At 49.1% G+C, this 20,099-nt stretch overlaps 1 protein-coding gene across 4 annotated transcripts in view; it reads right to left on the bottom strand.

Moving 5' to 3' along the window:
- LOC101823936 (myosin VIIA and Rab interacting protein) overlaps positions 1-20,099 on the bottom strand; it is a 184,773-nt gene that overhangs the window by 143,583 nt on the left and 21,091 nt on the right. For 3 of the 4 annotated variants that reach the window (XM_040739615.1, XM_021234204.2, XM_040739616.1), the window contains exon 2: positions 8,358-8,500. In XM_040739615.1, coding sequence (XP_040595549.1) covers positions 8,358-8,467 — 110 coding nt within the window. In that variant the 5' untranslated portion in view covers positions 8,468-8,500. Of the gene's footprint in view, positions 1-8,357; positions 8,501-8,618; positions 8,641-20,099 lie in introns of those variants that run through there. The other variant, XM_040739617.1, reaches the window with a different exon arrangement.

The following is a 20,099-nucleotide window of genomic DNA, read 5'->3' as shown; positions in this document are numbered from 1 at the left end:
TCCAGAACTTCCCAGTCGTCACCGCATCCAGAAATTAAAAAGCAGAGCGCAACACTGGTGTGAGCCTCTGCGTGCAGAACACGCCCCTGAGCCTGTAAACACACCCCGGAGGGTACCTTATGAAGGAGGCCACTCAAAGTCACGCGTGGGCTGGGGACGAAGCTTGGTGGCAGAGCACCTGCCTGACATACCCTCTGTCCTGTGTTCTAACCCAGGCTCACCAAGAGAAGAGTCAAATGCCCTTTCAAAGGTCAGAATGTGTTTGGTCCACCTTTGCCACCAGAGAAACACAGAAGGCTTCCTTCTGTCCGGTGACGCACACAGATCCCGGGTCAACAGGTGCACTCGGCACACTTTCCTTCTAGAATGCGTTACTGACGAGGTGGCCAGGCGGTTACGGTGATGGACTGCTAGAATGCATTACAGTCAATGCCGCTCTCTTCTCACGGAGATGACTCAAGACTTAGGCTGGACTCACAGGTGTGCCGCGGCAAACTGAGACTGGAGTGAGGAAGGGCGGAGTGCTCTCAGGCTGGGGACGCGGCTCAGTGGCTAGCGTGCTTGTCCAGCATTGACTGGGCTGGGCCCTCCCTTCTGCACCGGGCGTGGGGCCGCGAGCGCACCTGTAGTCCTAGCAGGACGTCTGCCTCTGCTCCCACCTTACACAGGTCACAAGCATTCCCGCAGGACTCCGCTCAGCCTCTGGGATCGTCCTCAGGGGCGAGGGCCTTGACTCCATTCTGAATCCCTCTCTCCTCCTCCCCCGTGGCTCGCTTACCATTTCCCCAGGAGGCTCTTGACATTCAAAACCAGGTTCTGAAGCGAATGAACGGACACCCGACAGCTTTGCTGTACCGTATCTGGCCTTTGCGTTATTAACGGAATGCCAGCACTAAAGAGGGGACCCAAGAACCAAAACCTCACGCGGCTTCTGGCTGTGAGACCGAGTTTCTCTCCACCCCACCCCCTGAGGTCTCCTGCCTCCTACAGGCCCTGAGTTCTTCACAGGTTTCCACACTAGCTGGGCTCTCTCCCGTCAGATGGGCTCTCTCAAACCCAGCGGGGTCAGGGTCTCTCCTTCCACCACAGGATGCACTGGCTCTGCCCTCAGAGTTGCCATTCTGTGTGTGTGTGTGCGTGTGCTTATGCATGTGCACTATGCATGTGCTTGTATATGTGGACATGTGTGTGATTTATATATATATACATATATCTATATGCGTGTGTGTGTGGACATGTATGTGTGCACACATGTATGTGTTTGTATATGCATGGGTGTGTGTGCGCCTGTGCCGTGTGTGCACACGTGTGTGGGCTTGTGTATATGTGTGCATGTGTGTGTGGAAGCCTGTCCAGCTCAGTTATTGAGACAGGGTATCTCACTGACCTAGAATTCACTAAAGGGGTTATGCTGGCCGGTGAGACCCCAGAGATCCACCTACCCCCATCTCCCCATTGCTGGGAGTTACGAGCCTCCATGTGCAGCATTTTTTAAAAACGTGGGTCCCAGGGTTTGAACTCGGGTCCTCACGCTTTATTGACTATTCCCCCAGCCCACAGACAGATCTTTCACGGAAGATGACTGGCTGGCTAACCTTGCAGCACCCCCTCCAGAAGAGACAGACTCATTAACCAAAAAGGTTAAGGCCACAGCTGCCACAGAGTCTCAAGGGCAAGGACAACCAGGGAGGAAGTGTGGGCAGGCAGGTGCACTAGAACCACAGGGTGTCCATGTTTTAACTGGGTACAGACAAGATGACCTCACTCCTAGCTGCAAAAGCAGATGTAACCACAGGTGTCGTTTGGTTCATCATAACAACCGCAGGGCCCCAAATAGAAGGCAGTGAGGACAAAAGGAGTTTCAAATTTAACAGTAGGAATGAACTCCCTCCCTCCCTCCCTCCCTCCCTCCGTCCGTCTGTCTGTCTGTCTGTCTCTCTCTCTCTCTCTTTCTCTCTCTCTCTCTCTCTCTCACACACACACACACACACCTGATTCTATTCTAGGCACTACAACAGGTCCCTGGTTGTGAGTACTTCATCTCTGTCTTAGTTTTCAAGTCGCTGCTGACTAAGTACCTGACAAGAGGTAACTTAAGGGAAAAGATGTATTTGGGCTCACAGCTTGAGAGGCCACAGGCCATCAAGGCAGGGAAGGCATGGTGTCCGGAAGGTCTGTGGCAGCAGCGTGCATGGCAGCTGCTAGCTCACTTCTCAGTGGACTGGGAAGCAGACACGGGAGAGGAAGTGAAGCCCAGGCTGGCAAAGCCCACAGTCTTTCCCTAGCCACCCTCTTCCTCTAGCTGGGCTCCACCTCCTCAAGATATTGCACCCATCAAAACAGTGCCCCCTGCTGGGGACTGTCTTACCACGTGAGCTCAAAGAGTAACTGTTACACCCAAACCAACACCTCCCTCTCTTCCCTCTCCCTCTCCCTCCCTCCCTCCCTCCCTCTCCCTCTCTCTCTCTCTCTCTCTCTCTCTCTCTCTCTCACACACACACACACACACACAAATACTTCTACATTAGTTATTTTCTTGCTGTGGTCTGACAGACAACATGGGGTTGGAAGTATTCACTCTGACTTATAGGGAAGGCGACAGAATCAGAAGGTGGTCATATCGCATCCACAGACAGGGTGCAGAGAGTTAGCAGGAAGTAGGAGTGGGCTATAAAACCCGAAGTCAACCCACCCTCTAAAGAGTTGTTTCCTCCAGCCTCTACTACCTAAAGGTTTCAACTATCTATTGAAACAACTATCCCAAACACCACCACCAACTGGGAACAAGAACATGCACCTATGGGGAAATTTCTCATTCAAACTACGGCTTCCTTCTTCCACACAGGTGGGAGTGACTGACACCGCACAGCTGCTGGTGAGGAGCAGGGAAGCTCCTGGAGCCTGAGCTTGGAAGGAAGCCATTCGTGATGGATGGGTGGATGGGTGGATGGATGGGTGGATGGATGGGTGGATGGATGGGTGGATGGGTGGGTGACTGGCTGGATGGCTGGATGGATGGGTGGATGGATGGGTGGATGGGTGGATGGGTGGATGGGTGGGTGGGTGGGTGGGTGACTGGCTGGATGGCTGGATGGATGGGTGGTTGGGTGGACAGACAGGTAGGCAGATGGATGGGTGGGTGGATGGATGGATGGATGGCTGGGTAGGTGGGTAGGTGGGTGGACAGACAGGTAGGCAGATGGATGGATGGGTGGATGGATGAACAGAGACAGACATCACCACATTTTGGGCTTTTGGCTTCCCTATCTCCTCCCAAGCCCATTAGCCCTTTGGGGTACAAGCACACACTGTTAGTCCAATAGACGCTGACAATTAACAGCCAGTAGCAGTTACTGAAAACAATTTTCTCAAGCCTAACCCTTCTCCCGACACAGACTGAGTCTGTTAGAGCACTACCAACTTGCAGAAGCTGACCACGGCAACTCTTACAGAGTCAAACATTTAACTGAGGTGGTGGCTTACAGTTTCAGAGGTTTAGTCCACTATCATCACGGCGGGGAGCGTGTCCACTAGGAGTGCGGTGGTGTGCAGGCAGACGGTGCTAGAGAAGCAACTGAGAGTTCTACATCCTGATTCAAAGGCAACAGGAAGTGAACTAAGACACTGGGCGCAGCTTGAGCATAGGAGCCCTCAAAGCCCGCCCCCACAGTGACACACTTCCTCCAACAAGACCACACCTACTCCAACAAAGCCACACCTCCTAATAATGCCACTCGCTGTGAGCTTATAGAAGCCATTTACATTCAAATTACCACACCTGGGCTTTGGCTTAAGTCTGGAGACCTTCCAACAGATGTCTTTTTGCGTACAAGAGGTCAGATGGCTGAAGTTGGAGTCCTGGTAGTAAGAACAGAGCCAGGCTAGACAATACCCCTAGCTTCCTGGACCTCCTCTGGCCCTGAAGATCGTCCTTCTTCATCTGAGAAGTCAAGGATTGGAGCATAATAATATGCTTGGCACCTGTTAGCTCTCACCAAGCTATCAGTCAGAGGACACTAGGTATGCAATAGAGAAAACCAAGCCCCAAGGCCTCAGGGACTACCTTAGTCGCTCTTCTCAGTGCTGGGATGAAAATGCCCTGGCAAAGGCCACCCAAGAAAGGGTTTACTTTGGCTCACGGTTTGAGGGAACTCCATCACGGAGGGGAATACATGGTGGCAGAAACCTGAGCAGCTCACGTCCTCTCCACTGTCAAGAGTCGGACAACAGCAAACGTTTATTCTCCGTTCATTTCCTCCTTTTTATGCAGTCTGGGATTCCAGCCTAAGGAATATGGTCACCCACAGCAGGCAGGTCTTCCAGCTCAGCTAACCTAGTCAAGACAGTCCCCCACAGGCATGCCCACTGGCCCTTCCCCAAGATTCCAGATCCTGAGTTGACAATTGAGATTAACCATTACAGAGTCATAACCCAGTGTGAACTCACACCAAGTCCCCTGCTGGTCGCCAGAGCCTCTCTTCACGAAGTGACCTAGGGATCAGCCTCCATCTACCCTGTAAGGCCATACCTCAACAGACCACAGTAGAGTCACCACAGCAGGCAAGTGGAGAGAGGGAGGAGCTATACCACCTCTTCAGTGCTCAGCCTGGAAGGGACACAGGCCCTGCTCCTCACGCGTGACTGGCCAGACCTCAGTGGCCGCAGTGAACTGCAGAAGCAGGGGAGAAACACTGGGTGATTGCTGTTGGATTCAGCCAGCTTACCCATGATGATAATTTCATCTGTCTAAATGAAAACATCCCAGCAGGACCTCATGACATGCTACATTGGGAAGCGAAGAAAGGAAGTCTCCTGATTAAGACAGCCGAATCACGCAGGGTGGATAAGGGGCTTTCAGGTGAGCACCGGACCAGATGTCTGAGCCCCGAGCAAGCTGAGCACCGGTGAGCCCATCCATGAGGTCCTTAAAAGCAGGAACCAAGTCAGGCCACAGCTGGCAGCCCCTGCATCTGAGTCACACAGAAAGCTTAGACCTTGGTGGTCTGAATTCAGGAGAGGGCTTGTATCACACTCTATAAAAATCATCAATAATGGGACTTGGGAGACAGGAAAGTACTAATTGAGTTCAATCCCCAGCCGTGGTAGCATATACCTGCAGTTGCTGGGGAGGCAGAGACAGGCAGATGCCTGGAGCTCACTGGCCGGCCAGCCCAGCTTACTCGGTGAGCCTGAGACCCCAGTGACACCCAAATTGACCTCTGGTCTCCATATGCATGCTCACACATATGCGTGCACACACACAACCGCACCCCCAAATCACCATTACTTTTTGGGTGCCTGGCATTGTTCTAGGAGCCCAGTAGAGAGGAAAGCATGGCTGGGCCACCCCCACCCCTAACAACCATTCCACTGTGAGCTTCTAAATGCCACACTGTTTGAATCCTAATCACCCAAGAACCCGCCACACTGCTGCCTCTAGTCAGGGCGCCCCACCTCTCTAGGGCTGCTCCCCACCAGAGCCACGCTGGGCCAGAAGCTGTGTGTGGGTGCCTGACACAAACGCTGCACTGACCCCCCCTCACCCCCGAAATCAAATTATAGAAGAAATGGGGTGGAAAGCTATGATTTCTGACCACGGGCTTAGACATGGCTGTTTTTACGCTACCTGAAGACTTTTCCAGATCTATCCAATTGAGAGGAGGAAGGGAGGAGTTGCTTCCTGCAATGACGAACCCCACTGCTGGGAAACCGCAAGCCCTTGCAGACAGAGCTGGAGATGTGGCGTCTTAGCGCTAATTAATTTATTATTCTCACTGCATCCTGTTTAGATACTCAGTATATTTAGCAGAGCCTGGACCCAGCAGCCCTTCAAGGTACTGTCTGCTTGGGTGTTTGTGGTCTTAAAGGGGCCGGCACTAGAGAGAATCAGTGCAGTCAATCAGAGGAAAATGCATAAATCTGAGAACTCCTGAATAGAGGTGGAATTCTGGAACCTGTAGGCCAAGCGAAAGCAGACAGGAGAGAGCATACTGCAGGGCTGCCTTGCCCCAAGGGTCCCATTAACTGAGAGAACCTGGAAGTCTGCAGCGTTTCTAGAAATGCTGGTCATCCTGCAAGCAGAGATAGTGTGCAACAATCATCCCTCTGTTCCTAGAACCCTCTTGACCCTGAGGGTCAAAAGTTCATAGCCGTGGAGGAGAGTTTCCTGTGCCGATGTATCCGCCCCCAAAGCACACTGTACCTCACCGGCCCAGAGTGACTCTACCTCCACAGAGTCCCCAGGAACCCAACAGCCCAGGCGGGCAGTCAGGCAAGTTACTGTGTCCTCTGCTTCCAGATGACAGGGGAAGCAGCTACTTGGTACCCTCCCTGCCCTCCCAAGCCTCCTTTAAAATAACAACAAAGAAACAAAAATAAACTAACTCATAACAGCAACCAGAAGAGGAGAGCATTGTCGGCTGCCTGCAGAGTCCAACAGAGTTCGTGTGGGCAGGGCAGAGACACAGAGTCCAGGCATGACTGCCCAAGTGCTACCTGCTGACTTCCAAACATTAGAAAAGCAAGCCAGAGACAAAAGGGAGAGACTCAAAAGAGGTTTGCAGAGCAGCATTGTGGAGGCCCTCAGCACCGGGTGTGAACTGGGTGTGAACTGTTCCCTGGAAAGACAGGGGACATCAAGCGTGGCTGCAGAGGAAGCGCTGGGCTCCGCGTATGGACACCGATCTGTCAGAACTGAGAGAGGATGGCCAACTTCACAGAACAGGAGGTTTCTGTATTAAATTTGAAAGGGGACTGCCCTACTTAGCTTTAGCGGTCAACTTGACACAGCCTGGAGTCACTGGAGAACGGAGTCTCGATAGAGATCATACTGGTCTATGGGAACGACTGTGGGGATTATCTTGGTTAATTAATGTGGGGGACCCAGCCCACTGTGGGTGGCACCATTCCCTGGGCAGTGGTCCTGGGTTGTATAAGAAAGCAGACTGAGCTTGGGAGTGAGGCAGCAGGCAGCATCCTCTGTAACCTCTGTCTGCATTCTTACCCTGCATTCCTTAACCGTGGACTGCGAGCTGGAACAAACCCTTTCTTTCCCTAAGTTGCCTTTGGTCAAATGTTCTGTCACAGCAGCAAATGGAAACCAGAACAATGGTGAATAGAAAAAAAAAACAAGCCCAAACCAGGGGAATAACCCTCAGGAAGCTAAAGATGAAGGCTTGAGAACAAACCAGCCAGGTCTCCACTATCCAAAGCCGAGAACTGGCTTGAAGGCAGGTCACTGGGATAATGCAATGGGAGAATGCGTTTATGTTTATGAAGGTCACACCCAGGGAACACGGGGCGACCTTCACTGTGAAGGCCACACCCGGGGAACACAGGGACCCTCACTGTGGAGCAGAGGACTTGGGTTTCGCATTGGCGGATCTTGTCATTTTATTTTCACTCCCTGCATGACACCATCTGTGACAGTTAAATGTCCTCTTGACTAGATCACCTGGTGGATACACCTCTAGGTATGTCTCTGAGGGAGTTTCCGGAGAGGTGGGGTGAGTGGAGGATGCCCAGGATGAATAAAATTAAACACAGGAGCAGGAAAGCCTAGTGAACGCTCCCTCTGCTTCCAGACTCCAACCCTCTGCTCCATGCTCCTGCCGCCATGATGGACTGCACCCTCCAACTGCGAGCCCAGGTAAAACCTCCTCCATCCAAGCTGCTTTGAAATCGGTCGGCACCTCTGTGCAAACTGGGGGCCACAGCGGCAGAGCCTGTACACCTCGGACAGGGACAGGGGCAGGGGCAGGGGCAGGGGCAGCGGGGTGGCTGCTCTCCCCTCCATTCTCTTCCTGGGGCTTCTTCACCTCTTTACATTACATCCCCCAAACTTAATCCCCACCCCCACAACCTCTTTGTGTCTTCACTTCCGGTCAGCACTGGAGAGAGGTCATTGTCACAGGGCCAAGGCCACACCTCCCAAACGCACAAAAACACAGCCGGCTGGGAGGGACAAGAATGGATTCAGCCTAAGACTGTGGAAGAAAACTCTTGTGCTGTGAGTTTCATGTTCACCAAGAGAACTGCTAAAGAGTGAAACAGTACTTCCTATGACATCATTTCCTCTAGTTACCACTTCTAAACCTCTCCCAGGCATCTTAAACACCAGGCATCTGGGGACGAGGCAAACCCTAGATGATATTTTTAAGCTCCTTGGGCTCAGTAGCCAGATTCTTGCTAAGGCGATGCAGGTATCACACCTGTGGGCCAGGTACTTCCTGACACGGGCCACTGTCTGTGGGAAGCCCTCCAACAAAGGACAGGGTGGCCATTCCATAAACCTGAGTGTGTGCCTGTGACAGTGAGTCCCGTTGTTCCCACGTGATCAGGCGAAGGAGCCCTCTCACCTCAGCCGTTCCTCCTCCTTCTTGCGAAGGTTGAAGTCTCTCTGTACCACCTGGAGAACGTGCTCCGTCTCATCGTCTGTCAGGCCGGACAGGTCCAGCTTCCTCCCCATGGCCAGAGTTAGACACGGATGACGGAACTAGATCTGGAGAGTGAAAGGAGAGACCGAAGACTGGGGGTGAGGCCGAGCTCAGCGAGGATAAAATCCACCCTCCGGTGACCCCAGCACCAGACACAAAGGCAGTGTGCTCCCCCAGACTCACACGCGACACGTCTAGATGGCCCCAGCCAGACTGCAGCGAGGAGGGTCACTGAGCATCCCCGGGCTTCATGCTTTCGACTCTTAAGTGAAGACAAAGCTATCTGTGTGTTGGGCGTGGGGTTGCACACCCGTGACCCCAGCACACCCGTGACGATCCCAGCCGCTGGGAATAGGCAGAATGTATCTGTGTGTCAGACACGGTGTTGCACACCTGTGACCCCAGGGGCAGGAAGGAGGCAGGATTACCAGGAGTTTTAGGTCATCCTGGGCTATGTGGTGAGCTCTAGGCCAGCCTGGGATACCAAAGGAAGGAAGCAAGGAAGGGAGGGAGGGAGGGAGGGAGGGAGGGAGGGAGGGAGGGAGGAAACCAAACCAGCAACAACAGAAAATCTCTCCTTTCCATCAAAATGAAACACAGACTTCCACAAGGCACTGAAGAAGCAATCATCAAGAATTCTTAATTTCTGTAGTTCAATGAGGTATCTTTAGGTATTCTGTTTAGTCACAAAATGAATTATAATTATCTTCCTTAAAGTAATATCCTACATACACTATACCCCTTAAACTTTTCTGCAGGCCTATGCAACAAGCCCTAGAAATCCCGACAAGATGTATAAAGCCCCATGCTCTGCGTATACAGTATCTTCTGAGAGTCTGTAAGATAGCACGGGGGCTGGGATACGGCTCTGCTGGGAGAGCGCTTGCCTGGAAGGCGCCAAGCCCCGAGTTCCATCCCCAGCACGGCATAAAGCTGGGTGTGCACGCCAAAATTTCAACACTCCAGAGGTGGAAGCAGGAGTGTCAGAAGTTCATGGTCACTGAACATCCCTTAGAAAGCATTTCCTACTTTTTACCTATTTCGTTTTTCTTTTTGCTTTTGGTCTCAGCTATAAGTGTTCAAGGCCAGCCTAAGTTGCCTGAGACCATACCTCAAAAGTGAATGAATGAGTGAATAAATGAAGTAGTATAAACCTCAAACTAAACAAAAAAATAATTTACATGTATCGTAATGAGCTGTCTGAAGCTATTCAAGAAAACACACTGGGATTATAATAAAAAAAACAATGACACTGGGGTTATAACAAATAAATGTCCTTAATAAGGTTCCCATTGAACGCCTGAATGCCTGCTGTGTGTCACAAGCTTTAGTTTTTCAGACATTAAACAATTCTAATGCCCACTACATCCTAGGGGCAGTCACCACCCCATTTACAGATGAGAAAACAAGGTGTGCCCTCGCCCCTCTGTCACTCCCCCAGGAGTGACACCTGGGATCTGGCTGCCTCTCTGCCTCAGGCCCTGAACACTCACATCTCATCTAACAGAGGACAGTGAAAGGTCCTGAGCCCCTGTACCTCTTCCGATGTGTATTAACTAGGAACACCAGGAGCAGCAGATTCCATTACGTGTGTGTGTGCATGTGTGTGTGTATGTGCACATGTGTGTGTATGTATGTGCATGTGTATGTATGTGTGTATATGCATGCATGTGTATATGTGTATATGTGTGTGTATGCAAGCATGCATGTGTGTATGTATGTGCATGTGTATGTATGTGTGTGCATGCATGCATGTGTATATGTGTCTGTGTGTGTGTGTGTGTGTGTGTGTGTGTGTGTGTGTGTGTATCCTGTGTTGGTGCCGTGCCTTCAGAGGTCAGAGCGGTATCTGTTGGAGGGTGTTGGGTCTTCTGGAATTGGAATTACAGATGTCTATAGCAGGCCAACTTGGGTGCTTGGAACTGAATGCAGGTCTTCTGGGAGAGCAGTAAGTGCTCTTAACCACTAAGCAACCCTGCCTCCTTGGTTGTTGGTGTTTGTTTGTTTTTAAGAAAGGGAACTCACTATGTAACCCAGACTGGTCTTGAACTCACAGCAATCCTCCTGCCTCAGACTCCTTATTGCTGGAATTAGTCACACGCCACCACTCCATTACCTGGTTGCTACTTTTTAAAAGTTACGTGTCCTTTTCATTTCCAAATAATAGCAACAAACAGAGAAAACAGAATGACTTTCACCCCTCCCCCAGTCTCTTGTTAAGTGATTTAAAACCGTGTGACAGCATTATACACACTAATCTCTAGATTTCAGCGCAAATCGTGGCAGGAATGCTAGGCATTTGAAAACTTTCTCTCCAGCAAAGCAACTTGATTGCAACAAATCATCCACCTGCTTCAGCCAAGCGAGACTGAGGTGGGAAGGAGACTGGAGACCTGCAGGTCAGCAGAGCCCAGCAGGACAAAAGCCCAGCCCAGGGAGGGCCACGGTCAGCCACCACCTTCACCATACACACACGCACACACATATATATATATATATACCACACACACACACATATATATATACCACACACACAGATACACCATAAACACACCATACACACATACACCATAAACACACCATACACACATACCACATATACAGGGAGGGCCACGGTCAGCCACCACCTTCACCATACACACACGCACACATATATATATATACCACGCACACACACACACACACATATATATATCACACACACACACACACATACACCATAAACACACCATACACACATACCACATATACAGGGAGGGCCACGGTCAGCCACCACCTTCACCATACACACACACACATGCCCCCTACACACATACAGCATAAACACACCATACACACATATACAGCCATACACACATACCACACACACCCCCAATACACATATGACACACACACACACACACACACACACACACACACACACACACCACCCTGTTAGTGCCCATCACTGATGACGGTAAATGAGAGTTAAAATGCCAAGCTGGCTGAACAAGGCAATGTGGATCAGATCGTACCTAAAAAGGGATGGTGGGGACTCAGGAAGGCTGAGTGGCTTCTGTGGCTCCAAACGGCCAGGACGGAATGGAGAACACTTTCTGAGAAACGGTGCCGGCTCTTCCCTTTTGACAATAAGCACAGTTGGACGCCATGTGCAACGAGTCAGGTAGTGCCATCAAGCCAGGGAAAGGTGCCTCGGTGCTCATGAGTCAGGGGCACCCGGGCTGCACCGCGTCTCAGGATATGAGAAAGGACACCCTGGACAAGAGCTGCATGTCCAGACACATGACAGGTGCAGGCATCCCTGGCCCCCCGGGGACTGCCACCACCTGCTTCCTCTGTCTGACACCCAACCGAGAGGCAACAGAGGGAATACATCCTAAATTTTAGTAATAAGAAAATGAATACCACCTCAGCATTTAATTATAGTGCCACCTCTCAAAGGTGTTTGCTGAGTTATTGTTCCCACGAGCAGCTTGTGGCAGAGGAGCTCTTTTGCAATAAATCTGAGCTAAGCGTCATGCTCTGCCATCCTTGTGGGGCTACAAGAGGCTTACGAGATAATCAGCTCTACCAGTCTGCGGCTGACGCAGTGAGTTGGGTTGTTTGACCCTGAACATGTGACTGCAGGGCAGTTTCCTGGACAGCACCCACCTTCTCGGGGCTAACTGGGAAACCACACAAGGTCAAACCACTGCTGATGCGCTCTGACCACTTCCACGGGGCCCCTGAGCTGGTGCCTGTGGCCTTTTGGATGCAATTGCCAGAAGTCAGGTGATTTTCAGCGGTGCTCTGACAAGGCTGGAGAGAGGCTGGTGGTTAAAGCCATACTGCTCTTGCAGAGGGCCACATTTGGTTCCTGGCACTTACATCAGGGACTCACAGCTGCCCGTAACTGCAGATCCCCTGCCTACAGCCTCTGAGAATATAGACACAAAAATACATCATCATAGCAGTAGCACCACCACCACCACCATCATCATCATCACCATTCATCATCACTATCATCATCATCACCATCATCACCACCATCACCTTCATCATCACTATCATCACCACCACCACCATCACCATCATCACCATCACCACCACCACCATCATCATCATCACCATCATCATCATCACCACCACCATCATCATCATCACCACCACCACCATCATCATCACCACCACCATCATCATCATCACCACCATCATCATCATCACCACCACCACCACCATCATCATCACCACCATCATCATCACCACCACCATCATCATCACCACGACCACCACCATCATCATCACCACCATCATCATCACCACCACCATCATCATCATCACCACCATCATCATCATCACCACCACACCACCATCATCACCACCATCATCTCGAGCTAATGACTGAGGAATGGAAGCCAGTGTATGATGGGGATGGAGCTCATTGACAGGGGGCTACCCTGACAAGCACAGGGAGTCCTGGGTTTGAAATCCAGCACAATATAAACCAGCCCTGGCAGCCCATAGCTTTAACAATGACGACAAGACCGAAACAAAGGTGGCACTTCTGTAGCAGTGCCCTCAACCTTCCTAAGGCTGCGAGCCTTTAATACGGTTCCTTGTGTTGTGCTGACCCCAGGCACAAAATTATTTTCGTTGCTACTTCATACTTGTAATTTTGCTACTGTTATGAATAGTGATGTGTTTTCTGATGGTCTTAGGTGACCCCTGTAAAAGGGTCATTCAACCCCAAAGGGGTCACGGCCCACAGGCTGAGAACAACTGTTTTGTTGGAAACTGGTTAACATAAACCTTGCAATGAAAAGAACCCCAGACGCTGAAAGAACACTGAACAGAATACTCACTGGGAAAGGTCAGTGTTATCAGGAGTGACATTCTGGGCAGGACCCAGAACAGCACCAACGACAGGTGCCTAAGTGAGTCTTTATCAACCCAAAGTTTTATGGATGAGGTTCTTGCTTTAGTCTCTCCCCCCCCCTCTCTCTCCCTCTCTCCCTCTCCCTCTCTCTCTCTGTCTCTGTCTCTCTCTGTGTGTGTGTCACCTTGTATATGAAAAAAAGATAATTAGGTTGGAAAATCCAACGTCTTACAAGTGATAAGAGGTAAATACTCTGTTACTCTCCTCATTGACTAAAAAGGAAGTAAAAGATCTCATTCCCACAGAGGAAGTGAGATGCTAGGACTTTCCCATTAAAGTTTCTTTGGGAGGAGGGAGGGAGGCAGGGAGGGAGGGAGAACTTCGCCAGGAAAGAAAAGCTCACCGATGGGTAGTGATATAGCTTCCCTGTGGCTATTGTGAAGCCAGTGGTGCCTGGATTGACGGATCATGAACTTCATCCATCCCCTCCCTGAAATGGACCGGCTCTCCCTCTAAAACGCAGCCATGTATCCATGCTCAGCAGCCAGAGCAGACAGGGCTGTCAGTGGTGCGTTAGGGCTGTGCCTCATCCAAGCTGGATGTGGACTCTGCCAGGGACTCTGATGTGGCCATTTAGCGAGGATATGAAAGGCTCAGGGCCTGACGCACTCTGGCCTGAGAGGCTGTCACACGCTAATAACCGCACAACATTTTGGTTTTGCTTTTGATCACTTCCACCTGTTTAAACTTCTAACAAATGACCCTTAGAAATCACACCAAGAGGAAAAAATGAATTATTCTAAGTGAGTTCCAGTTACAGCGGTGTAGCCTGTATCAGGTCATGTTGGTCAGTTACCCAATATCACTGGCTGACTGAATCATCTAACTCAGATGCCTCATGCGCAAGACAGCTAGAGGACAGGCAGGCTGCATGACTGGTTCGTAGACAATCGATAGACGGTGGAGAATAACGAACAGCAGATACATGATAGATGATTGGCATGCAAATCAATAGGTTAGAGATGGACAGATGGATGACAGACAGTATCGACGGTATAGACAGACAGACAGACAGACAGACAGACAGACAGACAGACAGAGGTTACGGATGATAGAAGATGGGGGATGTATGGATGAATAGATAGATAGATAGATAGATAGATAAAGATACACAGATACATAGATAATGAATAAGTAGATAGGTAGTCATGCAGGCTGGTCATAATACAGACAGACAGACAGACACACACACACACACGCACACACCAATGGGCCCTTCTCAGATCTTCTATCATGGGGTGTCCTCAGATGGACACTCATGCCAACAGTACACTTTATAAGTCATCTTGTGGCAAAGGAATGACATCCACCGTTGGCCGCCAGTCTCCATAGGCACACTTGTACCCAGGCTCCTCCCCACAGACACTTGTCTACCCTTATACTCAATAAATAAATAAATATAAATAGAGATACTTAAGTCTTCTCTGTACCATTCCACTTCCCTGTTACAGAGTTGGGAACACAGACACAACTATTACAAACACTTTGCAAGCGATCCCTGAGACAGAGACACCAGGTAACTGGTTTGAAGTAACACACCTGTAAAGGAGATTAGGAGACTTGGAATAAATGCTGTTTTTGCTGACAAAGGAGTGCACAAGAGAGACAAAGATTCTCATGGCATTAGACAGTCACCCATCCATCCTAGTTTCATTCTGTTGCTGTGACAAATACCATGACCAGAAACAACGCAGCCTCCAGGTAACAGCCCATTACTGAGGAAGTCTAGGACAGGAACTCAAGCAGGCCCCGGAAGTAGAAACCATGAAGGAATGCTGTTTGCTGGCTTACCCAGAGGTTCCTGCTCAGCCTCCTGTCTTATACATACAGCACAGGCCCTCCTGCCCATGGAATGGCACCGCCCACAGTGGGCTGGGCCCTCCTGCCCATAGAATGGTACCACCCACAACAGGCTGGGCCCTCCTGCCAATGGAATGGCACCGCCCACAGTGGGCTGGGCCCTCCAGCATTGATTAATAATCAAGACAGTCCCCGAAGGCATGCTCATGGGGCGATCTGGTCACTTGACTCCCTTCTCAGACAACTCTAGGCTGTGTCAATAAACTGACACTGTAGCATGCACTAGGACACCACACTATGACACCGTTGTGGTCTGAGGCCAGTGTGGCTGTACAGTGAGACCCTGCCTCTACCAATAACAACAGCAGTAGCAAGAGTGGCGGCTCTCGGCCACCTACCCAGTCAATCAAGTCTCACCAGAAGAGAGTCAGGAAGTAACCAGCCCAAACTTACAAATCCAGGCGTTCAGATAGAACTGGTCTCACTTCGGTCCAGTTCTTGCTACCACAAGACACTGCTGTAAAAAGCATGACTTGTGGCGATGCACCCAAGGTGACCCCTCACTCACACGGAGCCAACCCTCCTCTGCTCCCGGTCCCGCTATGTCTGATGAGTCTCCAGTACGAAGATTGTTCCTTCAAAGAAAGGGATGCAGGATCCAAAGCTCTGGGGCAGCCAGCTGCTCCCTAAAGACCAAAGGAACAGAAGTCACACCGGAAGTGAGCCCAGCTCAGCCTGGTAAAGGCGGAAGGCTGCTCGAGGTGGGACTGCAGAGGATCTAGGGCAGTCAACAAAAGCAGCAAGTAGAGTTGTCATTGATGTTTAAAGACAAAAGGGAAGGTTATTTAAATCATCTACAAGGGAAAGCTAGACGATAAGATGCCCATGGGAGACTCTGAAAGGACTAATATGTTTCAGAACGTCTTCAAGGACACATGTATAATACACTCCAGCTTCGAAAAGGTCCCAGGTTCTCACTTCTGGATGAACCTTTGGACACTGCACAAACAGGAAGAAGTGAGGGTTTATACAACAGGGGAAGACTCTGGCCAGACTTCTAGAAGACTTCCCCATACAAACACACAGGACCCTTCGGCAAAGGCTGCAGACTTACTAAGGCAAGGCATCAAGAAACTTCCTGTGAACTGGGCTGCTCAGTACGCCAACCAAGTCGCACTTCAGGGGCCACACATGACAAAATATATATATATATTATAGAATTAGTCCAGAAATGTCCCTAACCACACATGTAGAAACAACAACGGACCCAAGGCGAGGAGGCAGACACCTGATTTCACATGCCTGCCATACTGTACCATACAAAATATTCAGTTTTCAGGTAATCATGAGATAAATAACGATGGAAGAGAAACAGTCAATACAAGACATTCCCGAAGAGGATCCTAAGTTAGTTACATGACAAAAATCTATCATCCACTACTGCTAATACAGTCAAGGAACTAAAGGAAATCTAAAGAGTTAAAGCAAAGCATGATAACAATGACCTCAAAAGACACAGAATGGACAACCAAGAACCAAATGTGAAGTACAGTGATGAAATGGGGGAAAATCCCTGAGAAGGCTCAAAGCTGTCTAAACTGGCAGGGGAAAGAAGATTTGGGTAGCTTGAAACAAACCCATTGAGATGATCTGGTCTAAGATGGGGGAGAGGGAGGCAGATCCTGAGATCTGGATCACCAGGAAGTACCGTGACACATTTCTAATTTGTTGTCTTAGTAAATGAGGAGTGACAAAAAGAGACAGGAAAAAAAAAAAAAGCGAATCGGCAATAATGAAAAAAATCTCAAACTGGAGGGAAAGGATATTCTACATATCCATAGGTTCAATGAGCCCCAAGGAAGTTAAAATCACAGAGATTCATACAGACACGTCACAGCAAGCTGTCAAAAAGCCAAAGATAAGAACAGATTTTTGAAAGTTACAAAAGAAAACGGATTCATCAAATACAAGCATCTCCAGTAAGATCACTAGGCACCTCATAAGGCACGGGAAGGGAGGGGGCATTCAGGAGAGGGGAGGAGGGAGGGAGGGAAAGAGGACATAGGAGAGGAGAGGGGAGGAGGGATGGAGGACTTCCACAAAATACTCCTTCACCTTGATGAACTAGAAAAAGAAACTCAATCTTCCCACTAGGCAGAAAGAGAGAAATAACGAAACTGGGGAGAAATCAAAGACATTGCAGTGATTTGAATGAGAAATGACATCCATGAGCTCATGGATGCAGTTGAATGCTCAGTCCCAGCTCATGGCACTGTCTGGGAAGGCTCAGGAGGTGTGGCCTCGCTGGAGGAAGTGTGTCCCTGGGGGTGGGCTCTGAGAGTCTGCAGCCTCTTGATCCCTCCAGCTCGCTCTCTCTGCTTGGTGTTTGTGGTCAACGCTGACCCTTCGGCTTCCTGCCATCCCACCTCCACTCCAAATGCACTCTCCACTTAAGCCAAAATCAACTTTCTTCTCTAAGTTCGTTTTGGTCATGGTGTTTTAGCACACACAGCAACAGAAAAGTCACTAATAAAGAAAGTAGGAAAAAGTCCACAAAACCTAAAGCTCATTCTTTGAAAAGATGATCAAAACAGTCAGACCTTTAGTGACACCAACCATGAAAAAGAACGTTCAAGTCATTAAGGGATGAAAAAGAGACATCAATAGATCTTAAATAAACAAAAAGGATTAAGAAGAAATACTATGAACCATTAAATGCCTACAAATTAGATGACCTAGATAAAATAGAAAATTCCTAGGAGGACATTACCAAAACTGACTCAAGGAAAAAATTTAAAATCTGAGTTGACAATTAGCTAGTAAGGAGACTAAATCCGTAACAACAAAATGTTTCCATGAAGGAAAGCACAGGATTGGGCAGCTTCACTAATGAATTATATCACGTATGGGGAAAAGAGTGGGTCTTCCATTAACAGAACACAGAAGATCTCAACTTGTTTAAAGGAGTCCAGAGTCACCAGATATCAAATGCAAACTAAAGCAGTGCAACAATGTAACTCGACAAACCCAGTACCCTTACAAACATGGATTCAAAATTCCTGACCAGGTGTTGGTGGCCCACGCCTTTAATCCCAGCACTTGGAAGGCAGAGGCAGGCGAATCTCTGTGACCAGGGAGGCCAGCCTGGTCTACAGAGTGAGTTCCAGGACAGCCTCTAAAACAATACAGAGAAACCCTGTCTCGAAAAAAACAAAACAAAATTTCCAACCAACATCAAACCCAGCAAGATGAGAAGAGTTTGTGCTAGAATGCAGGGTTAACATTTCCCGAGGGACTTTTCCTGCTGTTGGGACAAAATCCTCTGACAAAAGCAGTTCAAGAAACTACAAGGAACTAGAGAGAGGGAGGGAGGGAGGGAGGGATGGAGGGAGGGAGGGAACTGGGGGGTTTATTTTAGCTCACAGTTCTAAGGTACAGTCCATCATGGTGGAATGGGGATGGCTACAGGCTCCTGTCACAGCTGGTTACAATGTATCCACAACCAGAGGAGAGCCAAACCCAGGAGCTCCGCTCACTTTCTCCCTTTTATGCACCCAGGACTCACTGAGAACTGGTGCTAACTACCTTTAGGAGGGGTCCTTCCCATCTCACCCAACACAAGCAAGAAAACCCCACACAGCCGTGCCCACATCCAGCCTAACACAGCTAACTCTTCACAGGTACCTCTTCTAGGTGAGTCTAGGACCTGTCAAATTGACAGTTGATATAAACCATCACACATGAAGAATTAACAGCAATGGACAGGGACCATGGCTTCTTAATAGATGCAGAAAAGCATTTGACAAAACCACTGTATTTTATGGTAAAAACACTTTTGTGTTAAACACACTCAACAAAGTATATAAAAAAGATAGCTTTTCAACTTGATATGGCTAGCTATAACCACACACAATACAGGACTGAAGGGGGACTCAGCAGCTAAGAGCACTGGCGGCTCTTCCAGAGGACCTGGGTTCAGTTCCCAGCACCCATGGTGGGTGGTTCACAAGCACCTGCAACTCCAGCTGCAGTGGATCCTATGCCCTCTTCTGGCCTCCTTGGGCACTGCACCCATGTGCACATACACAGAGAAATTGACACACATATAAATAAAAATGTTTTTAAGACGCATATACTACTTTATGCTTAAAACAACTTAACTTCGGTAATATCCAAAAAAACTGCTCTTTGCTACATATCCAATAAAAATACTAGAACTAGTTATTTTTCAAATGCTGGTATTTTAACTTTTAGATCAGAGCTATAAATGTCTCACACTTTTACAGCATTGGAAACTCCTGGGGTGTCTTTCATTCTTTCATTTGCTTTCCTCCTCCACATGGATAATTTGGATATTTGCTTGTTTTTGATAAAGTCTGCTGTTGATGCCCTCAACTGAATTTTAATTTTGTCATGGTGCCCTCTGGCTCTGAGATGGGACAGTTTATGGCTTTGATTGATTTGTTAAACTTTCATCTTGTTCATGTATTATTTTACTAATTTTATTTTGCTCTCTGGGTTTTCTTATCACTTGATTATTCTGGATTCTTTGCAAGTAAATTGCTTCGTGACTCTTTTCTTTTAAAAGAGTGTGTCAGAGGTGGGGTATGGTGTGGGGGGGTATAGGGTGTGTGTGTGTGTGTGTGTGTGTGTGTGTGTGTGTGTGTGTAGGAGGGCAGGAGAGGGAAGCATGCACCAGTGTATGGAGGTCAGAAACAATCTTGGAGAATGGTCCTGGCCTGCCACCTTGTTTGAAAGGATGTCTTTGATGCTTTCTGCTGCTGCATACAAGGCTAGCTGGCCCAAGAGCTCCCAGAGAGTCCCCTATCTGTGACTCCCATCTCACTGTAGAGCAGATGGAGCCCTGGGGTTAGAGACATGTGCTGCTGCACCAGGATTTTATTTGGGTTCCTGGGGTTTAAACTTGAATCCTCCTGCTTATGAACCAA

This window comes from Mesocricetus auratus, unplaced genomic scaffold (genome assembly GCF_017639785.1).
Source record: "Mesocricetus auratus isolate SY011 unplaced genomic scaffold, BCM_Maur_2.0 Super-Scaffold_100691, whole genome shotgun sequence".
Taxonomy (NCBI): domain Eukaryota; kingdom Metazoa; phylum Chordata; class Mammalia; order Rodentia; family Cricetidae; genus Mesocricetus; species Mesocricetus auratus.
This window is presented reverse-complemented; position numbering and strand designations above follow the sequence as displayed.